The 27,627-nt window shown below is 37.4% G+C and overlaps 1 protein-coding gene across 4 annotated transcripts; it reads left to right on the top strand.

Annotated features, from left to right (window-relative positions):
* Positions 1–1,467: 1,467 nt before the first annotated feature.
* Positions 1,468–27,089, top strand: UBA3 (ubiquitin like modifier activating enzyme 3). 4 transcript variants are annotated; one of them, NM_001132762.2, is given in 18 exon segments: positions 1,516–1,550; positions 1,731–1,772; positions 3,926–4,046; positions 6,323–6,403; positions 10,209–10,291; positions 13,824–13,904; positions 17,697–17,740; positions 18,299–18,363; positions 18,665–18,820; positions 19,625–19,727; positions 19,869–19,982; positions 24,508–24,561; positions 25,003–25,039; positions 25,125–25,206; positions 25,534–25,634; positions 25,754–25,817; positions 25,912–25,966; positions 26,289–27,079. In NM_001132762.2, coding segments are annotated over 18 exon segments (1,392 nt in total). In that variant the 5' UTR covers positions 1,516–1,530; the 3' UTR covers positions 26,378–27,079.
* The last annotated feature ends 538 nt before the right edge of the window (positions 27,090–27,627 follow it).

Here is a 27,627-nt window from a genome sequence, read left to right on the forward strand (position 1 = left end):
GGACAAGAGGAGATTAAATATCACAGTGTAGTAACAGCAGCCACATTTACTGAGTATCCATCAGGCTTTATGTACTCCATTTCAGTGGCTCTCAAACTTTACCAGCAGAGAATCACCCTAGGCTTTGCAGAAGCTGGAGGGCGGGGAGCGGGGGGGGGGTGGTGGGGGGTGAAAATTTGTGTTAAAAAAAATTCCCAAGTGATGTTGATCAGAAACTGTATTTTGAGAGCCACTCTGGATTTTACTTAATTATCAGTCTCACAAGGTGAATAGTGTTATGCCTACTTTATAAATGAAGAAATAGAAGTGTCTAAGGGTCTCGTAGCTCATAACTGAGAAGGATTTAAAATCAGTTACTTTTGATTCCAAATATCATTCTTGTCCCACGCCATAAAAGGAGATGTGTGTGTATGTGTATATACATACATTCTTGAACATGATCATTTCCCTCTATCCAGCCATCCAGATTCACAGTGCATATTTGTATTTCTGACTCTAGAAGAAAATAATTGAAACTTTTATCACCCTTTATCTTTAGGTGATAGGATTATGGGTGTTCTAAGTTATTCTTTGATTTTTGTGATTGTTTTCCTTTATACTTTTTTCTTTGTATCTAAATATACACATTTATCTCAGGAAAAAAGTTTTAAAAAATCATTCCATTTCTGCTGAACTTATCTAACAGAATGTGACATGAAAATATTAATGCTGGCCAGGTGCGGTGGCTCACGCCTGTAATCCCAGCACTTTGGGAGGCCAAAGCCGGCGGATCATGAGGTCAGGAGATCGAGACCATCCTGGCTAACAACAGTGAAACCCCGTCTCTACTAAAAATACAAAAAATTAGCCGGGCGCCGCGCCCGTAGTCCCAGCTACTCGGGAGGCTGAGCAGGAGAATGGGTGAACCCGGGAGGCGGAGCTTGCAGCGAGCCGAGATTGCGCCACTGCAGTCTGGCCTGGGCAAAAGAGCGAGACTCTGTCTCAAAAAAAAAAAAAAAGAGAATATTGATGCTGATTTGTTCAAAGAAAATAATAATCTCCCACCCCACCAATGTAAACTGATTTAAATTTATTATTCAAGTGAGTACTTATAAAGGCAAAGATTTTGGAACCACCCTGAAAAGCAGAAAGTGAAAATTTCCTTGATCTTTGCCCCCAGAGGAAAGCTCTGGCATACTGGGATGGTTCTTCAGGAGTTTTTCATAGAATATACCAATATTTTATATAATTACGTATTAACATATAGTTTGTATAAACGCATAATGTATTGTCTACATTTTCACGCTGCAGAGCAACATTATGCACGGTATAAGATTCACCTAATTAAGCGTAGGTAATTAAGATTATAATTACAGGGCAAGGCTTTAAAGCCCATGGGAGCCCAACCGCAGTCAACCTCGCCCCTCCCTGCCGGCTCTGTTCCTGGCCTCGCCCCTCCCCGCTTCGCCGGCCCCGCCCCTCCCCTCTATGCCAGTCCCGCTCCTCCCCGCCCCGCTGCGCGAGGGCACCTGGGAAGAGGCGGAGAACAATATGGCGGATGGCGAGGAGCCGTAAGTACCGGGGCTCTGCAGACGCGCCGGGCTGGGCTGGGTTGTGAGAGAGCGCGGCGGTGGGCGGTTGCCGCCGCCATCCGGGGTCCCCACACCCCCCGCCCCGTCCCCTCGCCCCCGTCCCCTCGCGGCGCCCAGTGTGTAGCGCGATGCTGACCCTTCTTTTATTCTCTCTTTTAGGGAGAAGAAAAGAAGGAGAATAGAGGAGCTGCTGGCTGAGAAGTTAGTGCTGCCGGGAGGCCGGGGCCCTCTCCGGGGACCCCCGCCTCCCCCCACCCCAGGCCTAGGGGACCAGCCGCAGCGGGCCCGGGGGGCTGGGAGGGGGACACCCGGAGCGCAGGCCGCGCGGCCTCATCCCCTGATCCCCGTCCCGCAGCCCCGGGGGCCTGGCGGGCCGCTCCCGGTATCTGCCCGGTGCGGGCGTCGGGGCCAGGCTGCACTGCCCCAGCTCCTGCAGGGGCCCTCCGGGGTGCCTGACGTAAAGGTCTTGAGGAAGGACCCTTGTGCACTCCTCTTCCTCCATCCCAAATTGTCAGAGCAGTGACCCTGTGAAAAGGCAGTCTACCTTAAACACACAGGAAAAGGACACAAGACCGTTTTGTGGCCTTTTGCAAACACTGAGACAGTAGTACTAATTGCAAACTTTTAATGATAACTCTACATGTCAGATATTGTACTAAGCACTCCAGTCATTTTGGCAAAATAATTGGCTCTTAAAAGAGGTTGTTGACCTCAAACAGCCTATTTTTCCCTTTTACTACACACCCTATTTCTTATCAGATGCTTTATTCTATGCTGGTGAGACAGATTTAATCGAAGTGTTTTCTAACCTGGCCAGCGCCACATAATTTACTCCCCTCCCTGCCTGGGCAGGGAAAAAAATAACTCTTGCACTGGTTATGGTGCGTTTGTAATTTCCGTGCCAGTTCCCAGTAGCAGTGCTTTGATCTTTATGTGTGTCCCTCAGACAGCTGAATTTCAGCTGAAAGAGGACTGGGATGACAAACTTAATTTCACATTCTTTCCTGCCTTTTATTTCCCTCCCACCTTTACATGAAATCACAATTAAACATTGCTTACCATATCCCACGTACTGTACTGAGTCTTCTACATGATTATCTATATCCTCATGGCTGAAAGAAGTAGCTATGAACGGCCTACAGATGAGGTTTATGGCTATTAAGTAATCTGCTGAAGGTCACAGTGCTGTTAATTGTGGAACCCAGCACAACTCTGACATCAAAACCTATGGTTTTTATTGCTAGGCAATACTTCTTGGTCCCTTTTGTAAAAATTGGATATTACTAATATATTTGACGGTAGAAACTATGGGGTTATAGGAAATTAGAAAATTAAAAAGAATCACAACCAAACGTGAATCTTAGATGCATTTTGTAGAGGAGTCCCACCTTACTCTGTTGTATGTTCTAAAAGGTTTCTAGATGCCTGTCTGTGGCGTAATTGTAACCTAAAACTTTGTGTTTAGTGGCAAGAAAAGCCGTCTCAGTATTAAGAGATTCTTTAAAAAATTAGGACCTCTGCCAGGTTCGGTGGCTCATGCCTGTAATCCCAGCACTTGGGAGGCCGAGGTGGACAGATTACTTGAGCTCAGGAGTTCCAGACCAGCCTGGGCAACATGGCGAAACCTGTCTCTACTAAAAATACAAAAATTAGCTGGGTATGGTGGCATGTACCTGTAGGCCTAGCTACTTGGGAGGCTGAGGCAGGAGAATTGCTTGAGCCCAGGAGGGCAAGGCTGCAGTGAGCTGCAATCACACCACTGCACTCCAGCCTGGGCAACACAGGCTCTGTCTCAAAAAAAAAAAGAAAAAGAAAAAATAACCCTATTTCTGGGAAAAGTGTGTGAAAATTCCTCTCATCAAAATGATTTTTAGATCACACCTTTGGAAAAGACACATAAATATTAAATTTGCATCAGACACATAAGCATCAGAATTCTGAAAGTGTGACTTTTTTTCTCTGTTGTATCTCATATTTCCTAATGCAAGTGTTGAAACAACAGATTGAGGAAGATTGCAGTGATTTTTTTGTAAATACCAGATGTAGAGAAGTCAGTTTCTCACATAATAGACCAATATCCTAAGTTGAACGTTGGATTGCTTTAGGAAACCGAAAACATGTAGACTGATTTATTTCATCCATTGGGTGAAATAGAAACGTGCAGTTCTTAACTTTAAATGAATTGTATAGGCAAGAAAAAATTTCAAAGCATAAACATAATCACGTTGAATATTTCCCTTTTTATCTGAGCAGGTCTGGTGTGGTTACCTTTTCATTTGGGGATACCATAATAGTTGTAGGTGTGGTTTTTTTCATACTGATCTTTGCAGCTGAATTTACTGTGTTCTGTGCAGAATGGCTGTTGATGGTGGGTGTGGGGACACTGGAGACTGGGAAGGTCGCTGGAACCATGTAAAGAAGTTCCTCGAGCGATCTGGACCCTTCACACACCCTGATTTCGAACCGAGCACTGAAGTGAGAAACGTTTATTTTTAAATAACTGCTCTAATAGTTTTATGTTTCAAAACTAATAGAATGCCTCTTTTTAAATTTGCTCTTGCAATGAAAATACTAATAAAATTGTTTTGTGAAACTAAATTTTTCTTAAAATATGAAATCGAATATTCACAACTGATTTTGTTTGAATGACTTTGAGTCTTCACATTTCTCATGTAATATAAGTTGAAAATTTTTGTGAGAAAAATAACTTCATGACCTCATGTAAAAATTTAAAATGCTTTCTGAAACATACTCCCCTTTCGTAGTGCTACTGTGAGAAATTAATTTTGATAGGAATATAGATGTGCTTATTTAAATTTTGAAATTTAGTTGGAATGAACAGCTTTGAGTATAATTAATTGCATGTTAAGAATTATGTAAGTACTAAATAATAGAGGCATAGAATTTTGGACTGATAGTGTCTGACTTAAGGCAAGTGTTCAATTATATGTCACTTTTTTTTTTATTACAGGGTAGGGAAAAGTATAGCACATCTTTATGTCCTTTTGTATTTGTAAAAAGATAGTATTTTGAAATGGAAATATTGTGTTACTCCTATAAATGTGCAAACTCTTGGTTTGGCCCAGTGTCTCATGTGAATAACTTTCTCCTTTAATGCTGGGCAGAATTGAAAGCATTAAAAATAAAAAGAAAAAAAAAAAGAAAAAAGAATTGAAAGTATTAATTCTGTCTTTCTTTGGATAACACACCATATTTTCTTGTGCTTCTAAATTTTTTTTTTTTTGCCTGATAATTTAAGATTGTTACTTCTGTTAAATGATTGTATTTCTGCTGATAAGGAATTTTCTAAGAGTTTTATGTGTTTTCGTGTTATCTCATGTTTTGTGAGTTTCGCTCACTTTATTCAAAAGGAGATGTTGGCCAGGTAAGGTGGCTCACGCCTGTAATCCCAGCACTTTGGGAGGCCAAGGGAGGAGGATCACTTGAGCCTAAGAGTTCCAGACCACCCTGGGCAGCATAGAGAGAACCCATCTCTTAAAAAAAAAAAGAAAAAAGAAAAGAAAAAAAAATTAGCTAGGCATGATGATACATGTCTTTGGTTTCAGCTACTCAGGAGGTTGAGGTGGGAGGATTGCTTGACTGCACCTGGAGGTGGAGGCTGCAGGGAGCTCTGATCATGCCACTGCACTCCAGCCTGGGTGACACAGTGAGACCCTGTCTCAAAAAGGAAAAAAAAAAGCAGCTGTTACTCTTTCCCCCTCCACCCCGCGCAGATGGAGTTTCGCTTTTGTTGCCCAGGCTGGAATGCAATGGTGCGATCTCGGCTCATGGTAACCTCCGCCTCCCGGGATTAAGTGATTCTCCTGCCTCAGCCTCCCGAGTAGCTGGGATTACAGGTGCCCACCACCATACCTGGCTAATTTTTTATATTTTTAGTAGAGACAGGGTTTCACCATGTTGGTCAGGCTGGTCTTTCCTGACCTCAGGTGATCCGCCCACCTCGGCCTCCCAAAGTGCTGGGATTACAGGTGTGAGCCACAGTGCCCAGCCCTGTTACTCTTTTTACCTTATTGTTTTACTCCTTTAAACACCTTGGGCAGTGCTTGATCCTCTGTTTTTTAAATTTTTAAACTTTTATATTTTTAGGAAGTCAGTTAACTGAATTTGATGTTCTCTATCCCTTTTTAAAAATTAAAAAACAAATTAGAGATAGTTTTCCTTGTTAAAAATAGCCTTTTAATTTCATACAATAAAAGGCAATTTAGAAACATTAATGGCCGGACGCGGTGGCTCATGCCTGTAATCTAAGAAACTTTGGGAGGCCGAGGCAGGCGGATCACTTGAGGTCAGGAGTTCGAGGCCAGTCTGGCCAACATGGTGAAACCCCGTCTCTACTAAAAATAAAAAATTAGCCAGGTGTGGTAGTGCACACCTATAATCCCAGCTACTCGAGAAGCTGAGGCGGGAGAATCACCTGAACCTAGGAGGCGGAGGTTGCAGTGAGCCGAGATCCCATCACTCACTCCAGCCTGTGTGACAAGAGCAAGAGACTCCGTCTCAAAAAAAAAAAGAAAAATTAACATTGAAACTTCCTGAAATCATTAGAGTTTTAGAATTCCTGGTTCGATAGAATTCATAAATTTCAAATAATTGAGCAAATACAAAGTCTGCTCTTTATCCTAGTTGCATTTTTTCATGGAAACATCAGAAACTATTTTAAAGTTTGTTGCTTTATTTATAGTCCTTGCGGTTATCACCCAGCTTTTAATATGCCTTTCCATTCTTTACAGTCTCTCCAGTTCTTGTTAGATACATGTAAAGTTCTAGTCATTGGAGCTGGCGGCTTAGGATGTGAGCTCCTGAAAAATCTGGTAATATATATACATATATATATATATAAATACATATTTTTTTCTTCTTTGTGATAAGTAAACCTTACTTATCTGTCATACTAGGAAATTTCTTGTGATTCTTAACCTTTTCTCTTGAGCCTTTGTTAGATAAGTTTAGCATGCCAAATTCCAAACAGTAATTAAAATGATAGAACTTTGGAACTTTTTAAATTCTAAAGCTCTCAGCTATAAAGTTATTGAGAAAATTTCATACTTCAGTTTTCTTCTCTGATCTTTAACAAATTTTGATGCTTCCTCTGGCAAAACGCTCCTAACTTCAGTGAAGTAAATAACAAAACTGGTAATTCATATTTTAATGTATAGTTTCAAATAATTTATTATTTCTTTTGCTTCCCCAAATAACCCAGCTAGGTGGGTAAGGCATTACCCCATTTTATATAGAGGGAGACATTGAGGTTTAGAGATGTTGACTGACTTGCTGAAGTTTTTCTGGATTATAGCAGTGTGCCTGGAATTGAATCCAGGTCATCAGTTAAAGGTTAAGTGTTCTTTTTCAGTGAACCATTAGGTCATTTTATGACCTAATAAGACGATTGTGGACACCTAAGATTTGGGAAAGCTAAACCTTTACTGAACTTATTTCCATATGTTTAGAAATAAATTAAGTATATAATTTGATCTAATTAATTGGTTTCCTTGACTTTTTCTAATCACAAAGTCACTTTCTATTACATTTTAATGAGTTTATGTAACACAAATTAGTAGAGGCAGAATTGGTTTAGAGTTGTATGCTAGGCTTCTCATTGCTGTGTAGAAAAGTGGAAATGCTGGAATAGACTCTTTAGAAAATAAAGCAGGTCACAGCCAGATGGAGGACCCAAATAATTTGCCAAGGGGGTTAAAGTTTAAATATAAACCTAGCCACATCAATTTTGTTAAGAAACACTAATGTCACTTGAGTGAAGTTGTAAAAACTTAAATATACTTCACTGTATTTAATGCCTTGCTGGGTTCTGTGGGGATTATATGTCATCATGGTCTCTGTCTTCAATGACTCTGAAGTTTCACTGGGGAGATAAATCTCACATGAAATAAATAGCAGTATGCATGATATACTCTGTGGTGGGATGCCAGAATGACAGTACCGTATCAAACATAAATACTCTAGCAGTGTGAGAACCAAAGACGTATAGAAGGAAAGGGTTTATGGAGGATGGGCATTGGTTTTTGTTAGGTATTATAAATGTACAAGTTTCCTAAAGCTTATTAAATTTTGAAGCCATTACTTACAAATGAGACATTTACTAATTTTAAGTGTAAAATAATTGAAGATTAGATCTGAAGATTAGTCACCAAGCAACTTTAAGAAGTGGCCCTCTTCTTCATTGCATTATAGTAATCTTTTACACAAAAGAAGAAAACTAAGGGTTTTCAATTTTACTCCTTGTTTTGCTTATTTAATTCATTGTAAGCCCCCTAAAGGCTCATTCTAACAAACAAGAATATGATACTAGGCTGGGCACGGTGGCTCACGCCTGTAATCCGAGCACTTTGGGAGACCGAGGCAGGCAGATCACAAGGTCAGGAGATCAAGACCATCCTGGCTAACACAGTGAAACCCCGTCTCTACTAAAAAATACAAAAAAAAAAAAAAAAAAAAGCTGGGCGTGGTGGCAGGCGCCTGTAGTCCCAGCTACTCGGGAGGCTGAGGTGAGAGAATGGCATGAACCCGGGAGGCAGAGCTTGCAGTGAGCCGAGATCACGCCACTGCACTCCAGCCTGGGCAACAGGGTGAGACTCCATCTCAAAAAAAAAAAAAAAAAAAAAGATATTAATATTACTGGTTGAGCAAATATTTATTGACCCTCCATCCCATATGCCAAGCACCATTTTAGATGCTGAAGATACAGCATTGAACAAATGCAGAGATATGTTTGCGTTGGTGGGACTCACATTTTAGTTGAATGAAAAAGTAAGTATATAGTATGTCAAATGGTGTGAAGGGAAAAGGTTTACAAAAAGGTGCTATTGAGTACAAAGGTGAGCAAATGAGCCATACAGATATCTGTAGGAAGAATATTCTAGTTAGAATAACAGGTACAAAGCTGTGAAGTGGAGCACTCCTGTTTGTTCAAGGACTGCAAGGAGGCTATCATCGCTAGAGCAGAAGTGGGTTGGGGGAGCATTTTTGGAGACCATATCAGACAGATAATGGGAGATGGAGGGGCTTGGAGTGGATATCACAAAAGACTTTGGAGGTTACTGTAAGTGCTCTCGCTTTTACTCTGAGTCATGAAGTCATTGGAGAGATTTATGCAATGAGAGACTTGATTGGCTTTTCACCTAGGTTACTGAGGCTGATGCATTGAGAATAGACTAAGGGAAGAGCAGGGAGGGGGAAGAAACAGAGACTAATTAGATTATTATAGTCCTCTAGACAAGAGACAACGTGACTTGGAACAGGATGGTAGCATTGGAGGTGGTGACAGGTGGTCAGATTATGGATATATTTTGAAGATGGAATCAACAGGATTAGCTGATGGATTGGTGGTATGCTGTGAGAGAAAGAGGAATCAAGGATGATACAACAAGGTTTTTGCTCTAGGGGCAGGCACCTGGAGAGATGGAGTTACTGCAATGAGGAAGATCTGGAAAAGAACAAATTTAGTTGTTGTGGTGAGCAAGGGTGATCAAGTTTGGTTTTGGAAACTTTTAAGTCTGAGATGTCTGCTAGATGGTCTATATTTTATAAGATCGTCTGAGATCATCAGAACAAAGCACAAGGCTGCTCCGAATTCTGGCCAGTAAAGTAGGAAGAAAACTGAATGAACTGGAAACCAATTTTTAAAAAGTGTTCAAATTCTCATGAGTGTGGTGACCAACTGAAGAACATGTTTTAGGGTGGAGGAAGTGACCCATCCAGCCTAATACCTCAGAAAGGTAAGGTCAGACAGACTGAGAATTGGTCATTGGAGTTAGCAACACAGAGGTTATTGGTGACCCTGACAAGTACAGTTTCTGTGGAGTTTGAGAACAGTCAGGACTTTGAAAGCACAAATATGGATAAGTCTTGAAGATCTCTTGGTATAAAGGGGGACAGAAAAATGAGGAAATTATTGTCAAGTTATTTGATCATCTAAGTAAACCGACCAAGACCAGAAAAGTTAGTTATTGAGATGTATTTTTTTCAGTTTTTTGCATCTGCTGGTAAATTTGAATGTGGTTGTACTGTTTAGAATGCATGGCATTATTATGGAAACCTAACAGGTTTTTTGTTTTTTGCCTTTCCCTGCTTTTAAAATTGCATGTTCTTGACTCAATATCTTTTAAGATACTCCTTTTACATATTCAGTCTACTTATGTGTGTGTTTTTATAAATATATGGCTTATAATAGTTACCATTTTTGAATCGTGGCATGCTTAATATTAAGTAAGATAAAGCTTGTAGGAATTGCTTTTAACAATATTTTGAAAAAATAATAACAAGCATAGTAAAATTAAAGTATCCATCAATAGCAGCAAAGCAACAAATTTTACAAATGTGTTTATGGAATTATATATATATGTAAAATAGTTTTAATCTGTAGAAATTTTGAGTTGTTCTCTTGGTTATAGATTATTTGAAACTGAGTGATTGTACACTTTTGACCTGTTCAAGAACTCTGAATTTTATATACCTTGCAAGACTCTTTCAGCCATCGAATACAAATTACACAGAATTTATTACTGAGAATTTGTAGACTTAAGACTACATTGAAAACAAATATTACATTTTTAAATGTGAGGAAACTTCTGCTTAATTGGATTGTTTTTATTCCCACAGGCCTTGTCTGGTTTTAGACAGATTCATGTTATAGATATGGACACTATAGATGTTTCCAATCTAAATAGGCAGTTTTTATTTAGGTAAGTTTTAATATCTTAGCAATTTTCTTTTTTTAAGCTCTGATAATCATTTGAACTTGTACATTGCAGTTTAATAATTTTTAAAAATGACTTGAGAGGATAATACTAATTTTATTTTTAAAAACAGAAACTACCACTCCCATTTTAGGTAAAGTTTTGTAAGAAAATTTCGGGCATCTTGGTGATAGTAGTTATGTAAACAAATACATGTTTTTGTTTTTTCAAAGAAGTCTCCTTCCAAAGGTTTATGTGATTTTTGGGAATATCCTCAGGTTAACTGTGCTCTGAAGAAAGGAAAGAACGGTAGCTCTTCCTCCAGTTCATGTCAGAAAAGAATACTCGCTGGAGTATTAGGCCCTAGTGAGAGAGTGGCCGGGATTTGTGAGCCAAGGTTTGAATGGTGACTGGAGCAATAAAGTTGGGAAAAAGTTTGAGCTTTTCCTACAAGGGGAAAGAAAATGGAAAGTCGAGGAGAGAAAAACCGGAACCAATTGGAATGGAACAAAGAGGGATGGTTACCTTAGGCATATATGGAATACAGAGGACATCAAGGAGAGATTTGTTAAAGATGAGTTTAAGAACAGAAGTAGAGGCCAGGCATGGTGGCTTACGCCTGTAATCCCAACACTGGGAGGCTGAGGTGAGAAGATTGCTTGAGCCCAAGAGATCCAGACCAGCCTGGGCAACAAAGGGAGACTTCGTCTCTACAAAAAAATTAAAAAATTAGCCGGGTGTGGTGGTGTGCACCTGTGGTCCCCGCTGCATAGGAAGCTGAGGTAGGAGGATCGTTTGAGCCCAGGATCTCAAGGCTGCAGTGAACTGTGTTCATGCCACTGTACTCCAGCCTGGGCAACAGAACGAGACCCTGTCTCAAAAACAAAAACAAAAAAACCAGAAAAACAAAAACTGAAGTAGGCCATGTATCCAGACATGAAGAAATGTTCATTTATGAATTTAGTATGTAATATTGAGGGGTTTGAGTAGCTTAGGTAAAAGTGTGTATTTGTTAGTCAAAGATACACAGAGATAAGGACTTTTTTTTCTCTCTCTCTAGTTAGTAAGTTTGCATCTGTTACTGACAGTGCTCAAATTGTTCTGGGTATATAAGATAAAGTTGAGCTAGCAAAAAAGGTAACATTAAATTTTTGGATAGGCATAAAACCTCTACATTATCTTTGTGGAAGATCTTAATGGGACTGAAGTATGGATTAAAATAAGTTAATGAAGTATTGTAATTGCAGTGTGACCTTTATGTTTAACTTTTAAGCTTTATTTTTTGTTTATTTTTTAGCCCTTGAAATTTCCCTTCTCTATAGCAAAGTTTGTGGGCTCTGTCCAGCTTGTCAAATTTTGAGTTGTGAATGCTCTGAAAAAGATATCACTGAATTGATTTGTTATTGATACAGGCCATACCCTTTAATTTGTGGCTAAAATAGTTGAAGATGGTAATAATGATATGTAGCAAATACTTCAAAACTATCCATATTATTCCATTTAATCTCAGCAACCTCAGGGTAGATTCTTGTGTTCAAGGTTAAATAATTTGGGCAGAGTGTCCTGCAAGGATGATGTGTGTGAAAGGCCATTTTATTGAGGTGGAGCAATTTGATTGTTTCATCCTGGAATGCTAAATTAACAAACAGTTCCCAGAAACCATCTAGGAGTTCTTTTGTTTGGGATCTGCTGTAAAAGCACATAGAATATATTACTTAAAACAATCTTAGAAGTCTACTTTATCCCTTTTACATACCTAAAGAGCTTTCTGTGTGCGGAGCCATTGAATGCAATATTGAAATTAAGTTCTTTGATTTATAACAGGGCCTTTTTTATGTAAGTTAGTACAAAGTGAAGATAAAACATTTACCAAAAGTTTCGAATCAAAAAAGAACAGTGCTTTATTGGAGAGAAGAAAAATTGGCCTGGCATGGTGGCTCATGCCTGTAATCACAGCACATTGGGAGGCTAAGGTGGGCGGATCACTTGAGGTCAGAATTTAGAGACCAGCCCGGCCAACATGGTGAAACCCTGTGTCTACTAAAAATACAAAAATTAGCCAGGCATAGTGACTCATGTCCGTAGTCCCAGCTATACTCTGGAGGCTGAGACAGGAGAATTGCTTGAATCTGGGAGGCAGAGGTTACAGTGAGCCGAGATTGTGCCACTGCACTCCAGCCTGGGTGACAGAGCGAGACTCTGTCTCAAAAAAAAAGAAAAGAAAATAAAAGAAAGATTGACATGCTAAAGTGTTTTTCTTTGACATTTCAGATTTTTTTCTAATAAGCACACGATTTATTATTTTCATTTATTTGAAAAGTATTTACTGTGTGCTAGATATGAAGAGAGTAAGAACATAGTCACTTTCATCCAAATAATAGTCTTGTGGGTATGATAGATGTGTATATAACAAATATGTTATGAAAAAAGTAATAATGTTCTTATTATATACATGGAATGATTTCTCTGAGGAGAATATGGAAATATTAGGAAAGAAAATACCATTTGTATAGAACTTAGAGGAGGAAATTCATATCCTTTCCTATCTATATGTGTGGTTATTGTTTAAGAGTGACCTTTTGAGGCTTTATATGTTCAGCTTCTTTGATGTAATAGTAACATTTGCAATTTTAGCTGACACTTTTGGTATTATTCTTTCTTTAAAAACATGGTGCCGGGCATGGTGGCTCATGCCTGTAATCCCAGCACTTTGGGAGGCTGAGGCAGGCAGATCACCTGAGGTCAGGAGTTCGAGACCAGCCTGACCAACATGGCGAAACCCTCTCTCTACTAAAAATACAAAAACTAGCTGGTCATGGTGGCGGGCACCTGTAATCTCAGCTACCCGGAGGCTGAGGCATGAGAATTGCTTGAACCTGGGAGGCAGAGGTTGCAGTGAGCCGAGATTGCACCACTGCACTCCAGCCTCGGTGACACAGTGAGTGAGACGCCGTCTCAAAAAGAAAAAAGAAAAAAACATGATTACAGCTTCTTTTTTTTTTTTTTTTCCATTTTATATAGGGTCCAGTGAGATTTTTTTTTCTTTTTTTTTTTCATGCAGCTTCTTAGGGGACACAAAATTTGCTGCTTAATCAGCACACACAGGAAGAAGGGGATAAATGAAGGTTCTTGCATCCCAAGGATGAATCTTATTGTGTATATTTCAGCCAAGACCTGTGGAGTAACACCATAAGGTTCTGAGCTCTAAGAGTGGGATAATTTTTTACAGTGGAAAGTGGCCAGGAATCATAGCATTATTATGCTTTATCTGGGAGGAAGAACACTGTTCAGATTTTTACTTAATTAAAGCAATACTTAATTAGACATGTTAATTTGGACCATTAGCAAGGGTTGACATTTAAGGTTAAATGACCGTTTACCAAAAGTTATTACTGAAATCAAAATACTTAGGCAAAAATATTCCTTCTAAATTTCCTATAAGTAAACTTACTGTGAATTTACTTTTATGTTTGAAAATAAGTTATGTAGATCATATAGATTTATAATATGAATTATAATTTAAATATTTTTCCTGTAGGCCTAAAGATATTGGAAGACCTAAGGCTGAAGTTGCTGCAGAATTTCTAAATGACAGAGTTCCTAATTGCAATGTAGTTCCGTATCCTTTTGACAAAAAGAAAATTACTTAATTTTTAAAAGCTTTTTTCCTTTATTATAAGAGATATTTAACAGAGAATACAGATAAGCAAGAGGGAAAAAAATCAGCAGTAGTAACTTTATTACTGAGATAACTGCTGGTAACATTTTGCTATCTATTCTTCCAGTCTTTTCTGTATGGTTATATAAATATATTTTTGGCTCTGATTTTTAACTTAAGTTTATAAAGCCTGTTTCATCATCTACTTTATTTTGCATTATTGCCCTTAATTTCAGTATCAATTACATATCTCCTTTACTAGAGTGTAAATTCCTAGGCTGGATCCAATTAATCTTTGTTTCCTTATAGTAGCAGACAGAGTAGACAGTCAATATAGTATTAGCCAAATGGAAGGTACATCACAGTAAATTTATTTTTACAAGAAATATGTTTTTAAGAAGGAGTATTTACACTGTAGTTTGAATTTAGATCTGGAGAACTTTTGGCATTTTATAGAAAGTCAGAAAATGTGATTTCTATGTAGAAAGTCCCACAGAATACAAAATCAACATACCGGTGAACTTGTGAAAGTTAATGTAAAATACAATGCCATTTACAACTGCTTACAAAGAAAAATAAATACTTAGATGTAAACTACAAGATAAGTAAGAGATTTATATAGTGAAAAACTACAAAATGCTGATGAAAGAAATCAAAGAAAATCTAAATAAATGGAGAGATAGTCCATCTTCAAAGATTGGAAGATTAAATATAGTAAAGATGTCATTTCTCCCTAAATTTGTATACATATACACCATAGTTTCTATTAAAATCCCAGCAAAATTGTCAATATAGATGATCTTCTAAAATTTATATAGAAAAGCAAAGGAATACCTACTACAATTCTGAAAAAGAAAGTGGGAGGAACCACTATCCAAATTCTAGACTTATATAGCTATAGTAATCCAGACTCAGTGGCGTTACCAGAGGCATACATAGGTGACTAGAACAGAATAGGGAAGCCAGAAATAGCCCCATATAAGTATGGCCAATTTGTTTTTGATAAAGGTGCAAAACAGTTCAGTGGAAGAAACATAGTCTTCAACAAATCGTACTGGAGCAATTTCATATCCATAGTTAAAAGATGAATTTTGACCTAAACATACAAAATTAACTCAAAATGGATTATAGGTGTAAATATAAAATGAGCCAGGCATGGTGGCTTATGCCTGTAATCCCAGCACTTTGGGAGGAGGCCAAGGTGGGTGGATCACTTGAGGTCAGGAGTTCGAGACCAGCCTGTCCAACATGGTGAAACCCTGTCTCTACTAAGAATACAAAAATTAGCCGGGCACAGTGGCGTATGCCTGTAATTCTAGCTACTCAGGAGGCTGAGGTGGGAGAATCGCTTGACCCTGGGAGGCTGAGGTTGCAGTGAGCCGAAATTGCGCCACTGCACCCCAGCCTGGGCGACAGAGTGAGGTTCTATCTCAAAAAAAAAAAAAAAAACCATAAAACGATAAAACTTTAGGGTTTGGTGGAGAGTGCTTAGGCCACGTCAAAATCAAGACCTGTAAAAGGTGGGGCATGGTGGTGCAGATCACTGAGGAAGCAGTGAGCTTTTATCATACCACTATAGAGTCCTGGCTGCTTGGGAGGCTAAGGTGGGAGGATTGCTTGAGACTAGGAGTTTGAGGCTATAGTAGGCTGTGGTCATACTGTGAATAGCCACTGCATTCCAGCCTCGGCAATGTAGTGAGACATCATCTCTAAAAAATTAAAATAATTTTTTGTAAAAGCATGAGCCATAAAAGGAAAAAATTGATACACTGAACTTCATCAAAATTAAAAACTTGCTCTGTGAAAGACCCTCTTAAAGGGATTAAGAAAAGCCACAGACTGGAGAATACTTGTAAAGCATCTGACAGAGGACTCATATCTAGAATATATAATGAACTCTTAAAAACTCAACAGTAAAACAAAAAAAAAAATTCAATTAGAAAATAGACAAAAGATAGGAAGAGATATTTTACTAAAAAGGATGACAAAAAGCACATGAAAAGATGTGTCACATCAAACTAAGACCACCATGAGCGATACTGTTACACAGCTATTAGACTAAAAAAAAAGCCAGTCTCAAAAGGTAATATACTGCATGATTCTATTTATATAATATTCTTGAAATTACAGAATTATAGAGATGGCTGGGTGTGGTGGTTCAGGCCTGTAATTCCAGCACTTTGGGAGGCTGAGGCGGGAAGATCACTTGAGCCTGGTTGTTTGAGACCAGCCTAGGCAACAAATGAGACCCTATTTCTGTAAAAACTAGAAAAATTACCTGGGCATGGTGGCACATGCCTGTAGTCCCAGCTACTTGGGAGGCTGAGGCAGGAAGATGAGTTAAGCCCAGGATGTGGAGGCTGCAGAGAGATCTATTGTGGTAGAATAGTTATGTGTGTTGCCTGGGGTGGTGGTTACACAAATCTATGTGTGTTTAGATGACAGAATTATAAACACGCATTGTACCAATGTTCTGTTCATGGTTTTGGTACTGTACTATAGTGAGATGTAACTGGGAAAGATGCATGGTAGCTACCTATACTATCTGTGCAACTTACTGTGAATCTATATTATTTCAAAATAAAGAGCTTAAAAATGCAAATACAGGCCCCTGTAGGGAAAAAGGAAGAATTGAGTTGGTGGGGGTGGGTTGGTTAGTGGGGGGCACTCAGTTTGTCTATCCCCATTATGTGGGTCTGGGAAACTTTGGGTATTTTCTAGAAATCCAGATTAGATTTCTTAGTCTGGCTCTTGGTTCCCTGATTGCCATTCCTCCACTGTTTGCTTTGTTTCTTTTTTGTCCTCTTTCTAGCTGTAGCTTCGGTCTCCTGCTTGCCTAGCATTCAAAGGGAATCGAGGTCTGAATGGCTGAGGGCTAGAATTGAAATTATTGTTCATAGCTTTATTTGTAGGGAAGAATTAAAAAACTAGAGGAAGCATGTATTGTCCCTTTTTTCTCTGTATTGCTTTTAAAAAATTTATAGTAGACTATTTATCTTAACTTTAGAGAAGTAGCATAATTTATAAATTATTAAACAATTGCTCCATTCATTAGAAAAATTAAAACAAGTTTTTCCACACATGTGCTATTAAAACATTAAGTGCTATATTGACTCACCCATAATCAGTTTTGAATGGGGTTTCTTTTTTAGCTTCCAGAGATGGGAAGACTGGCAATGGGGTTTGGTAGGGTAACTTGAAAACTGAGTTAAATGAGAAAGGTAGAAAAAATTCGTACTTTGTCTCCTCCCCACAAAAAATAAAAACAGTAAAATCTTTACCAACTGAAAAAGCTGTTGAAATTTTCTGTATGTTAAAAAAATGAGCTTTGCAGTAACTCTTAAAATCACCTAGCAAAATGGGAACTATAATGTGCATCTTTCCTTCACTAAAACATTTATTGCATCTCTTCTTGATGCTGATGATTGAGGACACACATTCTGCTTTCCTGGGGCTTATGGTTTTATTATAAAAACCAAAGCAAAGTAGAAAGTATGCTTCCTACCAAGGGCATAAATATAATGATATAGGGGTTCAGGAATGAGAAAAAGTAAGTAGTTAGGGGAGGAATGGCAGAAAAGTTTTGTCAGAAAGGAGAGTTGTGTTCATTTAGTCAGATTCCTTGAATTCCACTGATGTGAACATTGATTACTTACTTGTTTTAAATATACGTAGAGTGTGTTCCTTATGGCATTGTCAAATTCATTTTAGAAATTAAAACTTAGCTGCTTAAGTTCCTTTACTTGTATTCAGACATTTCAACAAGATTCAAGATTTTAACGACACTTTCTATCGACGTAAGTTTTTTACTTGAAATTAAATGCTCACCAGATTCTTAGAATTTTTTAATTGGTAGCTATTCGAATATTGCTAGCTATTTGAAGGCCATTTCTTCATTTGCTTTCCTCTCTCACTGTTGGCTTTTCAGTAATGTTGCTGATAGACTGAAAAGAGAATGCTAGTTTTAGCTGACATGACCAGCTACAATTTTCTATGCTGACCTGAATGAGAGTTCACTCAAGGAATAGGAGCTCTGAGAACGTATGTGGGATTACAGTAAAAAGTGCTTGTGGTTTTTTTGTTTGTTTCTTAGAAAGTGCAGATTGTTTTCTGCAAGTGCTTTTTTTTTATTAGTAAACTTTATTTTTTAGGGCAGTTTTATGTTCACAACAAAATTGAACAGAAAATTTTTGAAAACTTGGGTTCTCATAGAGCTTCCTGTTCCCACAAACACACAACCTTCCTAATCAACATCCTGCACCAGAGTGGTACATTTGTTGGAATTGATGAATCTACATTGAAAGATCATCATGCAACTACATATTTAAAAACTAAAGTTGCTTTTTTTTTTGTAGAATTTCATATTATTGTATGTGGACTGGATTCTATCATCGCCAGAAGATGGATAAATGGCATGCTGGTAAAGACTTTAGTGTTGTTATAGTTCTCTGAAGTTCTTGCTGCTGTGCTTCACATCCCCAAAATTAGAATTGATATATTTTTGAAAAATGAGAGTTTAATTTTGAATTAAGTATATTTACTTCATTGTTTATTGCCAGTCATTGGTTTTCAGGTGAAGACACAAATTGTTATTATAATCCCTTGATTTGATACATCGGTATTGAATAGCACAACCGACTCATAGGATTACTTGAAAGCATACTTCTTCTTTTGAATTCTTATCCCCTTCTCCTTTAAAGCCCTTCAAATTGTTTTCCTAGATATCTCTTCTAAATTATGAAGATGGTGTCTTAGATCCAAGCTCCATTGTCCCTTTGATAGATGGGGGGACAGAAGGTTTTAAAGGAAATGCCCGGGTGATTCTGCCTGGAATGACTGCTTGTATCGAATGCACGCTGGAACTTTATCCACCACAGGTAATCAAAAAAGCACTTGCATTTCTTTTATAGTATCTTGGCATGGAGTTAGGGATTAATTATTAAGTCTAGTTAATATTTAGAATTTTTAATTAGAGGTAGCCGTATTTTAAAAATTACACTAAGAAGAAAGATAAAATATGAAATCCTGCTCTATTTGAGGAAAGATATGAACCGAGTACATTGTTTTGATACTATTCTGCTTTCATACTTTATTTGTATTTTTTTTGGGGGGGGGGTAGGTATCAAGTAGAATTACAAAGCTGTATATTGATGTCAAGCTGTAATCTATGTGGTTTTCACCTGTATTTATTTCAGGGAAATAAAGATACCAGGGGTAAGAATGATCTTTTCAAGGATGGGGCTTTTTGATTTACATACCCACTTTAAAGAACACTTGAAATTTTGAATAATAAATGTAAACAATTTTATGAGTATTCACTTGGGATTCACTTAACTCTGAACTTGCTTTTGTTTTGCTTTGTTTTATACTTAAATATTAGGTAAACATAACAAGGTGTTCATATTTGAGAATCTGTTCAGTATTTTTCTTCTCATAGTCTAACAAAGCTTAAATTTTATATACCTTGTAAACTTAGGGCAAACCTGTCTTCATAGGCAGGTCAGCCTAAGTGAAGTGACTCAGATAATCTATATTATAGTTTGAGAGGCATTTTTAATGATATACAATATTTTGAGTTGAAACAAATTGTATGAAATTGTTAAGAACTAGATCATAACTGGAAGTTGCATTTTAAAATAATTCATTTAAAATTCACTAAAAAGAACAAACTGTGGTTTTAGGTTAATTTTCCCATGTGCACCATTGCATCTATGCCCAGGCTACCAGAACACTGTATTGAGTATGTAAGGATGTTGCAGTGGCCTAAGGAGCAGCCTTTCGGAGGTAATAAACCTAATTGAATTATCTAGAATTACATAAAATACATATTTTTTCTATATTATTCCTTTGGACAATTTCATTAAAAACATTGTTTTGTGATTACATATTCCTGTCTTTCTCTCTCTCTCCCTTTTTTTTAAACAGAAGGGGTTCCATTAGATGGAGATGATCCTGAACATATACAATGGATTTTCCAAAAATCCCTAGAGAGAGCATCACAATATAATATTAGGGGTGTTACATATAGACTCACTCAAGGTAAGTCAGCAAATTGTCATGAATTATGATGTTGGGATGACTTAGGGCTGGGATGCTTTCAGGAGAATAATTGATAAGTGAGTTTAGACAGTACCATCCACTTGAAGTTCAGTAAAGGTACCATGTAATTCATACTACTTATTAGCTAGGGGGAATTTAATAAAATTATTGAATCTTACTTACTTAGGCTGTAAGTCATCCAAGTCAAACTGTCCACTTTATCTTCCACTGAATTCGTCAGTCATCTCTTAGAGACAGTCTATTTCACATTTGGACAGGACTGTTAGACAAATATTCTATATATTGAACAGAAATTGTCTTCAGGCCGGCTGCAGTGGCTCATACCTGGAATCCTAGCACTTTGGGAGGCTGAGACAGGCAGATCACCTGAGGTCAGGAGTTCGAGACCAGTCTGACCAACATGGCAAAACCCCGTCTCTACTAAAACTACAAAATTAGCTGGGTGTGGTGGCGCATGCCTGTAATCCCAGCTACTCAGGAAGCTGAGGCAGAAGAATCACTTGAACCCAGGAGGCTGAGGTTGCAGTGAGCCTGAGATTGCGCCACTGCTTTCCAGCCTGGGCAACAAAAGCAAAACTTCGTCTCAAAATAGAAATCATCTTCAGTTTGGTCTGACTGTTGTCCCAGTACCGTATACAATCTAATTCCCTTTTAAGTAATAGCTTTTAACATATTGAGGACAGTGATCACATCCTTTGCAAATTTTTATCAGTGCCATAAACCTCCCTAGTTAGTTCCTTTAACCCTGTATTAGTTCATTTTGCTTTGCTATAAAGGAATATCTGAAACTGGGTAATTTATTCAGGAAAGAGGTTTATTTGGCTCATGGTTCTGCAGGCTGTGTGAGCATGGCAAAAGCATCTGCTTGGCTTCTGGTGAGACCTCAGGAAGCTTTTACTCATGGTGAAAGCTAAGGGTGATGGCAAGGCATGTCATATGACAAGAGAGGGAGCAAGAGGGAGAGGAGGGAATACCAGGCTTCTTTGAATAACCAGCTCTTGCGTGAACTTAATATCGCAGGGAGGGCACCAAGCCATGCATGTGGGATCTGCTCTAACGGTCCAAACACCTCCCACTAGGCCCCACCTCCAACACTGGGGATCACATTTCAGTATGAGATTTGAGGGGACAAATATCCAAACTATATCCAACCCTTGGATACGTTGTACAGCTTCAGGTTCTCATGTTGTTTTTCTGTAACCATATTCCAGCTATCCATATTGGTTAACTGGAATATAGTTAGAGAAAACAACTTTTCCTAATTGTTCAGGGCAACATGCATCATTATGGGACTGGTCTTACTTTAGATAATAGATTTCCGATAACTGATGCAGTCTTAAAGGAGAGCAGGTATTTATGTTGTTGTTGTTGTTTTTTTGTTTACATTGATGCTATACTTTCGATTCTTTGATGTTACTAGCCACTGAAAGCTGGATGTTTTGTCCACATATGCAATTGCTAAGCCACATCTGCCTATTATAAACTTGGCAGTTTGGGGAGTGTCTTTTTTTTTTTTTTTTTTTTTTCTTAATATCTAAGTATAGGTCCTTACAAATGTATTCTTAAAATTCAACCTGTTTTTCTCTCTTTATATGTATTCTGCCAACTTACCTGGTGTTTCTAGCTTCATTTCACCTGTTTTGATAATTATATCCTTTATTTCTTTTTCAAATAATTGATTAAAATTTTTAATAAGACTGAACTGTCTGAGAACAGACATCTGAATCACACTTCTGGCTAGGCCCTTTTAGGTTTATCTCATTCTGTTCATCAGACCTTCTTGGGTACTTTGTATTTCTTTATCTTGTTCACAAGGATGTCATGAAAAACCTTTCCAGATCCTCTACTGAAGCCTAGGTATGCTATCTTTTGCATTTTCCTGAGTTGCTAAGTTAGTCATAGTAGCCAAATGAGGCTACTACAACATGATTTGTCTAGTAACCAGTCATGCTCAATGGTAGTGATCAATGTTTCCAATCTAGTTACAGTTTCCTTTTTTAGAATTTTGCCCAAGATCATTACCAAGTTCACCAGAATGAGCTTTGTCTTCTTTTTGAAAATCTGCCATTTCTCTCCTGTGATTATTTCCTTACATTTACTGATCTAGTAATGTCATTTTAAAATTCCATTTATACTTACTCCTTGTTGCCCTCTGCATTCTCCCTACACTGACCTGCTTTATGTTTCTTGAACACACCAAGTTCTTTTGTACCTTAGAGCTTTAATACTCCCGAGTTCCTACACCGGGGATGCTGTTTCCTTGGATCCCCTCAGGCTGGCTCCTCATCTCTTAGGTGTCTGCTTAACCAGTTTTCCTAATCATTCAACCTAAAATGACTTCTGAGCCATTCACCATTCTATTTTTTTGTTAATTGCTCAGAACTGATTAATGGTAGCCTCATTCTCCTATGCAAAGAATATTTCACACTTACACTATCTTACATCCTTGCCCCAGGACCAGGACCATTGCCATTGCTGTTTACAAACAGCTTTTTCCTCAGGTCATTGCATGGCTGGATCTTTCTCGTGGCTTAGGTTTCAGCTCAAGTTATCATCTCTGCAAGGAGGCCTTCCCTGACCATTCTCTCTAATGGACTGCATCCATCATTCTCACTCTAACACATACCTCATTTTCTTCATAGAACTCTTCAATATCTGAGGTGTTCCAAGTATTTACTTTTGTGTTATCTCCCCTATCAAAATGAAATCACTATACGAGCAGATACTTTTCTTCACTGCTACTATGTACACCACCTAGAACAGTGTCTGGAGCATGTGTTACACATATTTGCTAATTGTTAGAATTAACAGATGAATTCAGTGTGTTCTAATCAGGAACTGTAAACTCCCCATTTTAATATGTAGTCTCATCCATCCTTCTTTACCTTTTACCAGGGCTTGGTGTGTACTTTCTAGGCTGATGAATGAGGGCCTCAACAAGGAGTACAGAAGGAGAATTGGAAGTGAAGTTGCACAAGCCAGTGATTCTATCTAGTCTATGATTTTTCCCCTTGTTCTCAGTATAACGGAAAGTTGCCTTTCTGCCCACTCTAGCTTTTTTTGTTCGAAGGGCAGGGTTATGGGTGGCAGGGGTTGGAGAAAGAGGGGAGTCCTTATCATTTTGGCAATGTTCTTACTGTGCAGTGTCTCTTACACTCTTCACGGTTTGTGACTACCACTTCCTCCTTTCAGTACGTGCTGCTATATGTGGTTCACTGGAGAGCTTCCAGTTTAACCATCATGCAGTTTATCTCTTTTTAAATTTCCTCTTCTCCAAAACTATAGAGAATCATATGGTCACAGTCAACTTTTTAAAAAAGCTTTCCAGCCTTCGTAAGTGTCTTTCTTTCATGTCTTCTTAGCTACTTGCCGTTTTTCCTTAAGTTTTTGACATCTGCCTATACTTGGAGTCTTGGGAACACATCTTACAGTGTTTTCTCACACTCTGAGATAAAATGGCTACTTTTTCTTGAAGTTTTTGTCTTCTAAAATGAACAATTAAAATATAGTTATAAAATGGATTATTTATTTTGTACTTTTAAAAAATGGTTTAAGGTGGGGGCTTTGTTTATTCCTAATATGTGAATAATACTGATGTGAAAAATGTGAGTCCCAGCACTTTGGGAGGCCAAGGCGGGCGGATCATGAGGTCAGGAGATCGAGACCATCATGGCTAACACGGTGAAACCCCGTCTCTACTAAAAATACAAAAAATTAGCCGGGCGTGGTGGTGGGCCCCTGTAGTCCCAGCTACTTGGGAGGCTGAGGCAGGAGAATGGTGTGAACCCGGAAGGTGGAACTTGCAGTGAGCCGAGATCAGATCGCACTACTGCACTCCAGCCTGGGCGACAGAGCGAGACTCTGTCTCAAGAAAAAAAAAAAAAGAAAAATGTGGGGTTGAAGTGGAGAACTGTATTTAATATTTTGTGTAGCCTTGGTCGTAGAGTAAAAGATAATAAAGGGCAGCTTTTCTTTTTTTTTGAATGTTTGTGAATCAAGTGACTGAAGCTGTTACAGGAATAATTAGATAACACTTATTCTTCATGGTGTATCAGTTAATATCTGTATTCATATGCCATCCCCACCTCTTGCTAAGTATATAGCTGTGGATAAATTACTAAATTTCTCTCAGTCTCACTTTTCTTATGTTTAAAATCAGAGTAATTAACATGAAGATGTTATGAAAATTAAATAATATTTAGTCTTTACATTGTGCCTGGAACATAATAAATACTCTAAATTGTTAACTATTATGATGTTATTGTTTCAGCTTTCTATAGTACTTACTTGAGAGAGTTTTCTTTGCTACTGTAGCTTAAGATTCTGAATTTACTACAAAATGATGGGGATGTGAAAGATTGTTTCATGGTTAAATTTATTTTCTGGCTTGAAAGTCTGAAAAATCAAGTTTTAGAAAATGGTATTTAATAATCATGCCTTCTAATTTAAGAGAACTCTTTTATTGTAAAGAAATGACCATATTTTAATTGATATATTTTTTCAGGGGTAGTAAAAAGAATCATTCCTGCAGTAGCTTCCACAAATGCAGTCGTTGCAGGTGAGGTAAAAAAGGCCATCACTTAGTTTATTTTGCTTCCTTTAGTTTTTGACGTTGCTGCAGCTTTTTCGTGTTGTAGGAATTTGATATCTTCTTGGATGGGTTGTGTAACTAAGCTGTCGAAAAAGAACCAGTTATTAGACTTTGCATATTTTTTGTCTTACATTATGTCTTAAGTTCTCTGCAGTAAAGAGACATTTTAGTTCCATTTGAAGCAGGCCGTTTATTAATCTGATAAACAAGAAAAACATGTAGTGTTACTCTATTACGTGAATCACACAAAACAAATATAAAATTTGTTACTTTCTCAGTTTTTAAAAATTGGAATATATATTTTTTAATGAAGAGCCAATGAAAATTTATCTGTTCTGATTTATAACTGACTTTTAACATGCCTAATTTCCATTGAGTTAAAGCACCTGTATTTTCTCCCCCCTTCAGCTGTGTGTGCCACTGAGGTTTTTAAAATAGCCACAAGGTAATAGGTTTCATTTTTAATATGCATGTAAATTTATGTTTTGACTTGGTTCAATTATATAAAGATGAACATTTTTTCATTACAGTGCATACATTCCCTTGAATAATTACTTGGTGTTCAATGATGTGGATGGGCTGTATACATACACATTTGAAGCAGAAAGAAAGGTTAGTAGTATTAAGAACACATGTTTGATCATGCATATTTTGATTTTTAAATATTATTGGTTAGAAATTTGAACAAAGTCACCCATACATTTTCTAACTTCCAGAACTCTACTTATTATATATCTTTTGCTTTATAGCCTGAAATAACTCTATAGCAAAGTAATTTAAAAGAAATGGTCTATTATGAAAAGCAGGCTTTAAAGCATAAAAATTTTTTTATAGGAAATATGCATGATTATAAAACAACCTGATTTTTATTTTATTGTTCATAAAGAGACTAGTATTGGTGCATGTGCTGCTGTAATTTGTTGTGTATTATGTGTATAGGAAAACTGCCCAGCTTGTAGCCAGCTTCCTCAAAATATTCAGTTTTCTCCATCAGCTAAACTACAGGAGGTTTTGGATTTTCTAACCAATAGTGCTTCTCTGTAAGTATTGTAGATTTTTGTTATGTTGTAAAAATCATTTTTGTGATTTTTGAAACCTTAAAAAAATTATCTTTTGATAAAAATTATGTTTGATACTTCTCTGTCATCATAATCTTTAGGCAAATGAAATCTCCAGCCATCACAGCCACCCTAGAGGGAAAAAATAGAACACTTTACTTACAGGTTATCAATGTGTATTTTTAATTTTTTTCAGAAAATTATATCAAGTTTTATTTTACTTTAATGTGTCTTACATTAAAGTAATTTTGTTTTCTAGTCGGTAACCTCTATTGAAGAACGAACAAGGCCAAATCTCTCCAAAACATTGAAAGGTATTTTAAATAAGGGTATTTACTAATCATTTTCTTTCTTTTCTCTCTTTTTGGTGAAAGTAATCAGTGCTTGTTCTAGATTTCCTCTTAATGCCTTATATATGGTCAGGTAATAATTACTTACAACTTTAGACATATTAATAGAATTAATTGCTCTTTTAGTAGAATATTTTAAAATCTCCAAGAAATCAAATATTACTTTGATTAAAGAGGATTGGATTTTGATGTTTTTCTAGACCATAATACTCCATAGTTTGTTTACATGTGTATTATCCTTTCTGTTGAGTTTTTTTTTGCTTGTATTATATTTTTTCTGTTTTAGAATTGGGGCTCGTTGATGGACAAGAACTGGCGGTTGCTGATGTCACCACCCCACAGACTGTACTATTCAAACTTCATTTTACTTCTTAAGGAAAATCTCCACATAATAGAAAACTCATGGAAATAATATACTTTGTGGATGCTAAGAAGTTTAATTGATGTCATTTTTAGCAATAGTGTTGCCGCGATTTGTCTTTTTTTATATAATGAACCACTCTTTTTTAACTTTGTAACTTTCCCTTGGAGACAGAATTTTGGTGTTGGTGCTTGTAAGCATTTTCATTAGTAATATGAGAAATGATACCTGGAGAGAGAGATTATGAGCAAATGTATTGCTTCTTTTAGAGGAGGAGGCATACAACCTCTTTTGTGTGAATTTTGTTATTATGGTCAAAGAATGCATTCCTAGTTATCATTTGAGCACCCAAATACACAAAAGGTGTCCCTTTAAGGAAAATAAAGAATTAAGTTTTAAATAACATTACATTTTACAATCTGACATCTGGAGTATATTGAACATAGGCTATTTCTTGATATAATACTCATTTAATTGTGGCCATCCAAATGAATATTATTGCAGAATTTATCTTGTCCATAATAATTTGTAAATGGTGTTATAGCTGAATACCTGTGCATGAAAATGGGCAATATTTTCATCTGTTTACTTGTAGTGCCATAGAGGCCAATATGCACAATAGTAACTAATGCCAAGACATGGCTGTTTAAAAAATGTAATGTTCAAACAGTTATCACTGATGCTTTTGCACTATTTATTAATAAAATCATATATTGTGTACTTTCACTGAAGTTTTTAAAAGTACGTTAAGGGTAATCAGTAGTTCCATGGTAATATAGGAATAATTTTTAAATGTGTAGCAGAATTATATCAAATTTTTATTGCACTTAAATTAATACTTTTGCTACAGCAATTTCTATAGTAAAAATTTACTGGTTTAATTTAACTTGCTGTATCAGTATAATTTTTTTTTTTTTTTTGAGACAGAGTTTCGCTCTTGTTGCCCAGGCTGGAGTGTGATGGTGCAACCTCAGCTCACTGCAACCTCTGCCTCCCCGGTTCAGGCAATTCTCCTGACTCAGCCTCCTGAGTAACTGGGATTACAGGCGCCTGCCACCACGCACAGCTAATTTTTTGTATTTTTAGTAGGGACAGGGTTTCACCACGTTGGCCAGGCTGGTCTCAAACTCCTGACCTCAGGTGATCCACCCCCCTCAGCTTCCCAGAGTGCTGGGATTACAGGCATGAGCCACCATGCCTGACCATGTTTTTGTTTCTTTTAAGTGAATAAAACTTCAAACAAACTTAAGTACAAATAGTAAAA

The sequence above is a fragment of the Pongo abelii genome, chromosome 2, assembly GCF_028885655.2.
Source record: "Pongo abelii isolate AG06213 chromosome 2, NHGRI_mPonAbe1-v2.0_pri, whole genome shotgun sequence".
NCBI classification, from domain to species: Eukaryota; Metazoa; Chordata; class Mammalia; order Primates; family Hominidae; genus Pongo; species Pongo abelii.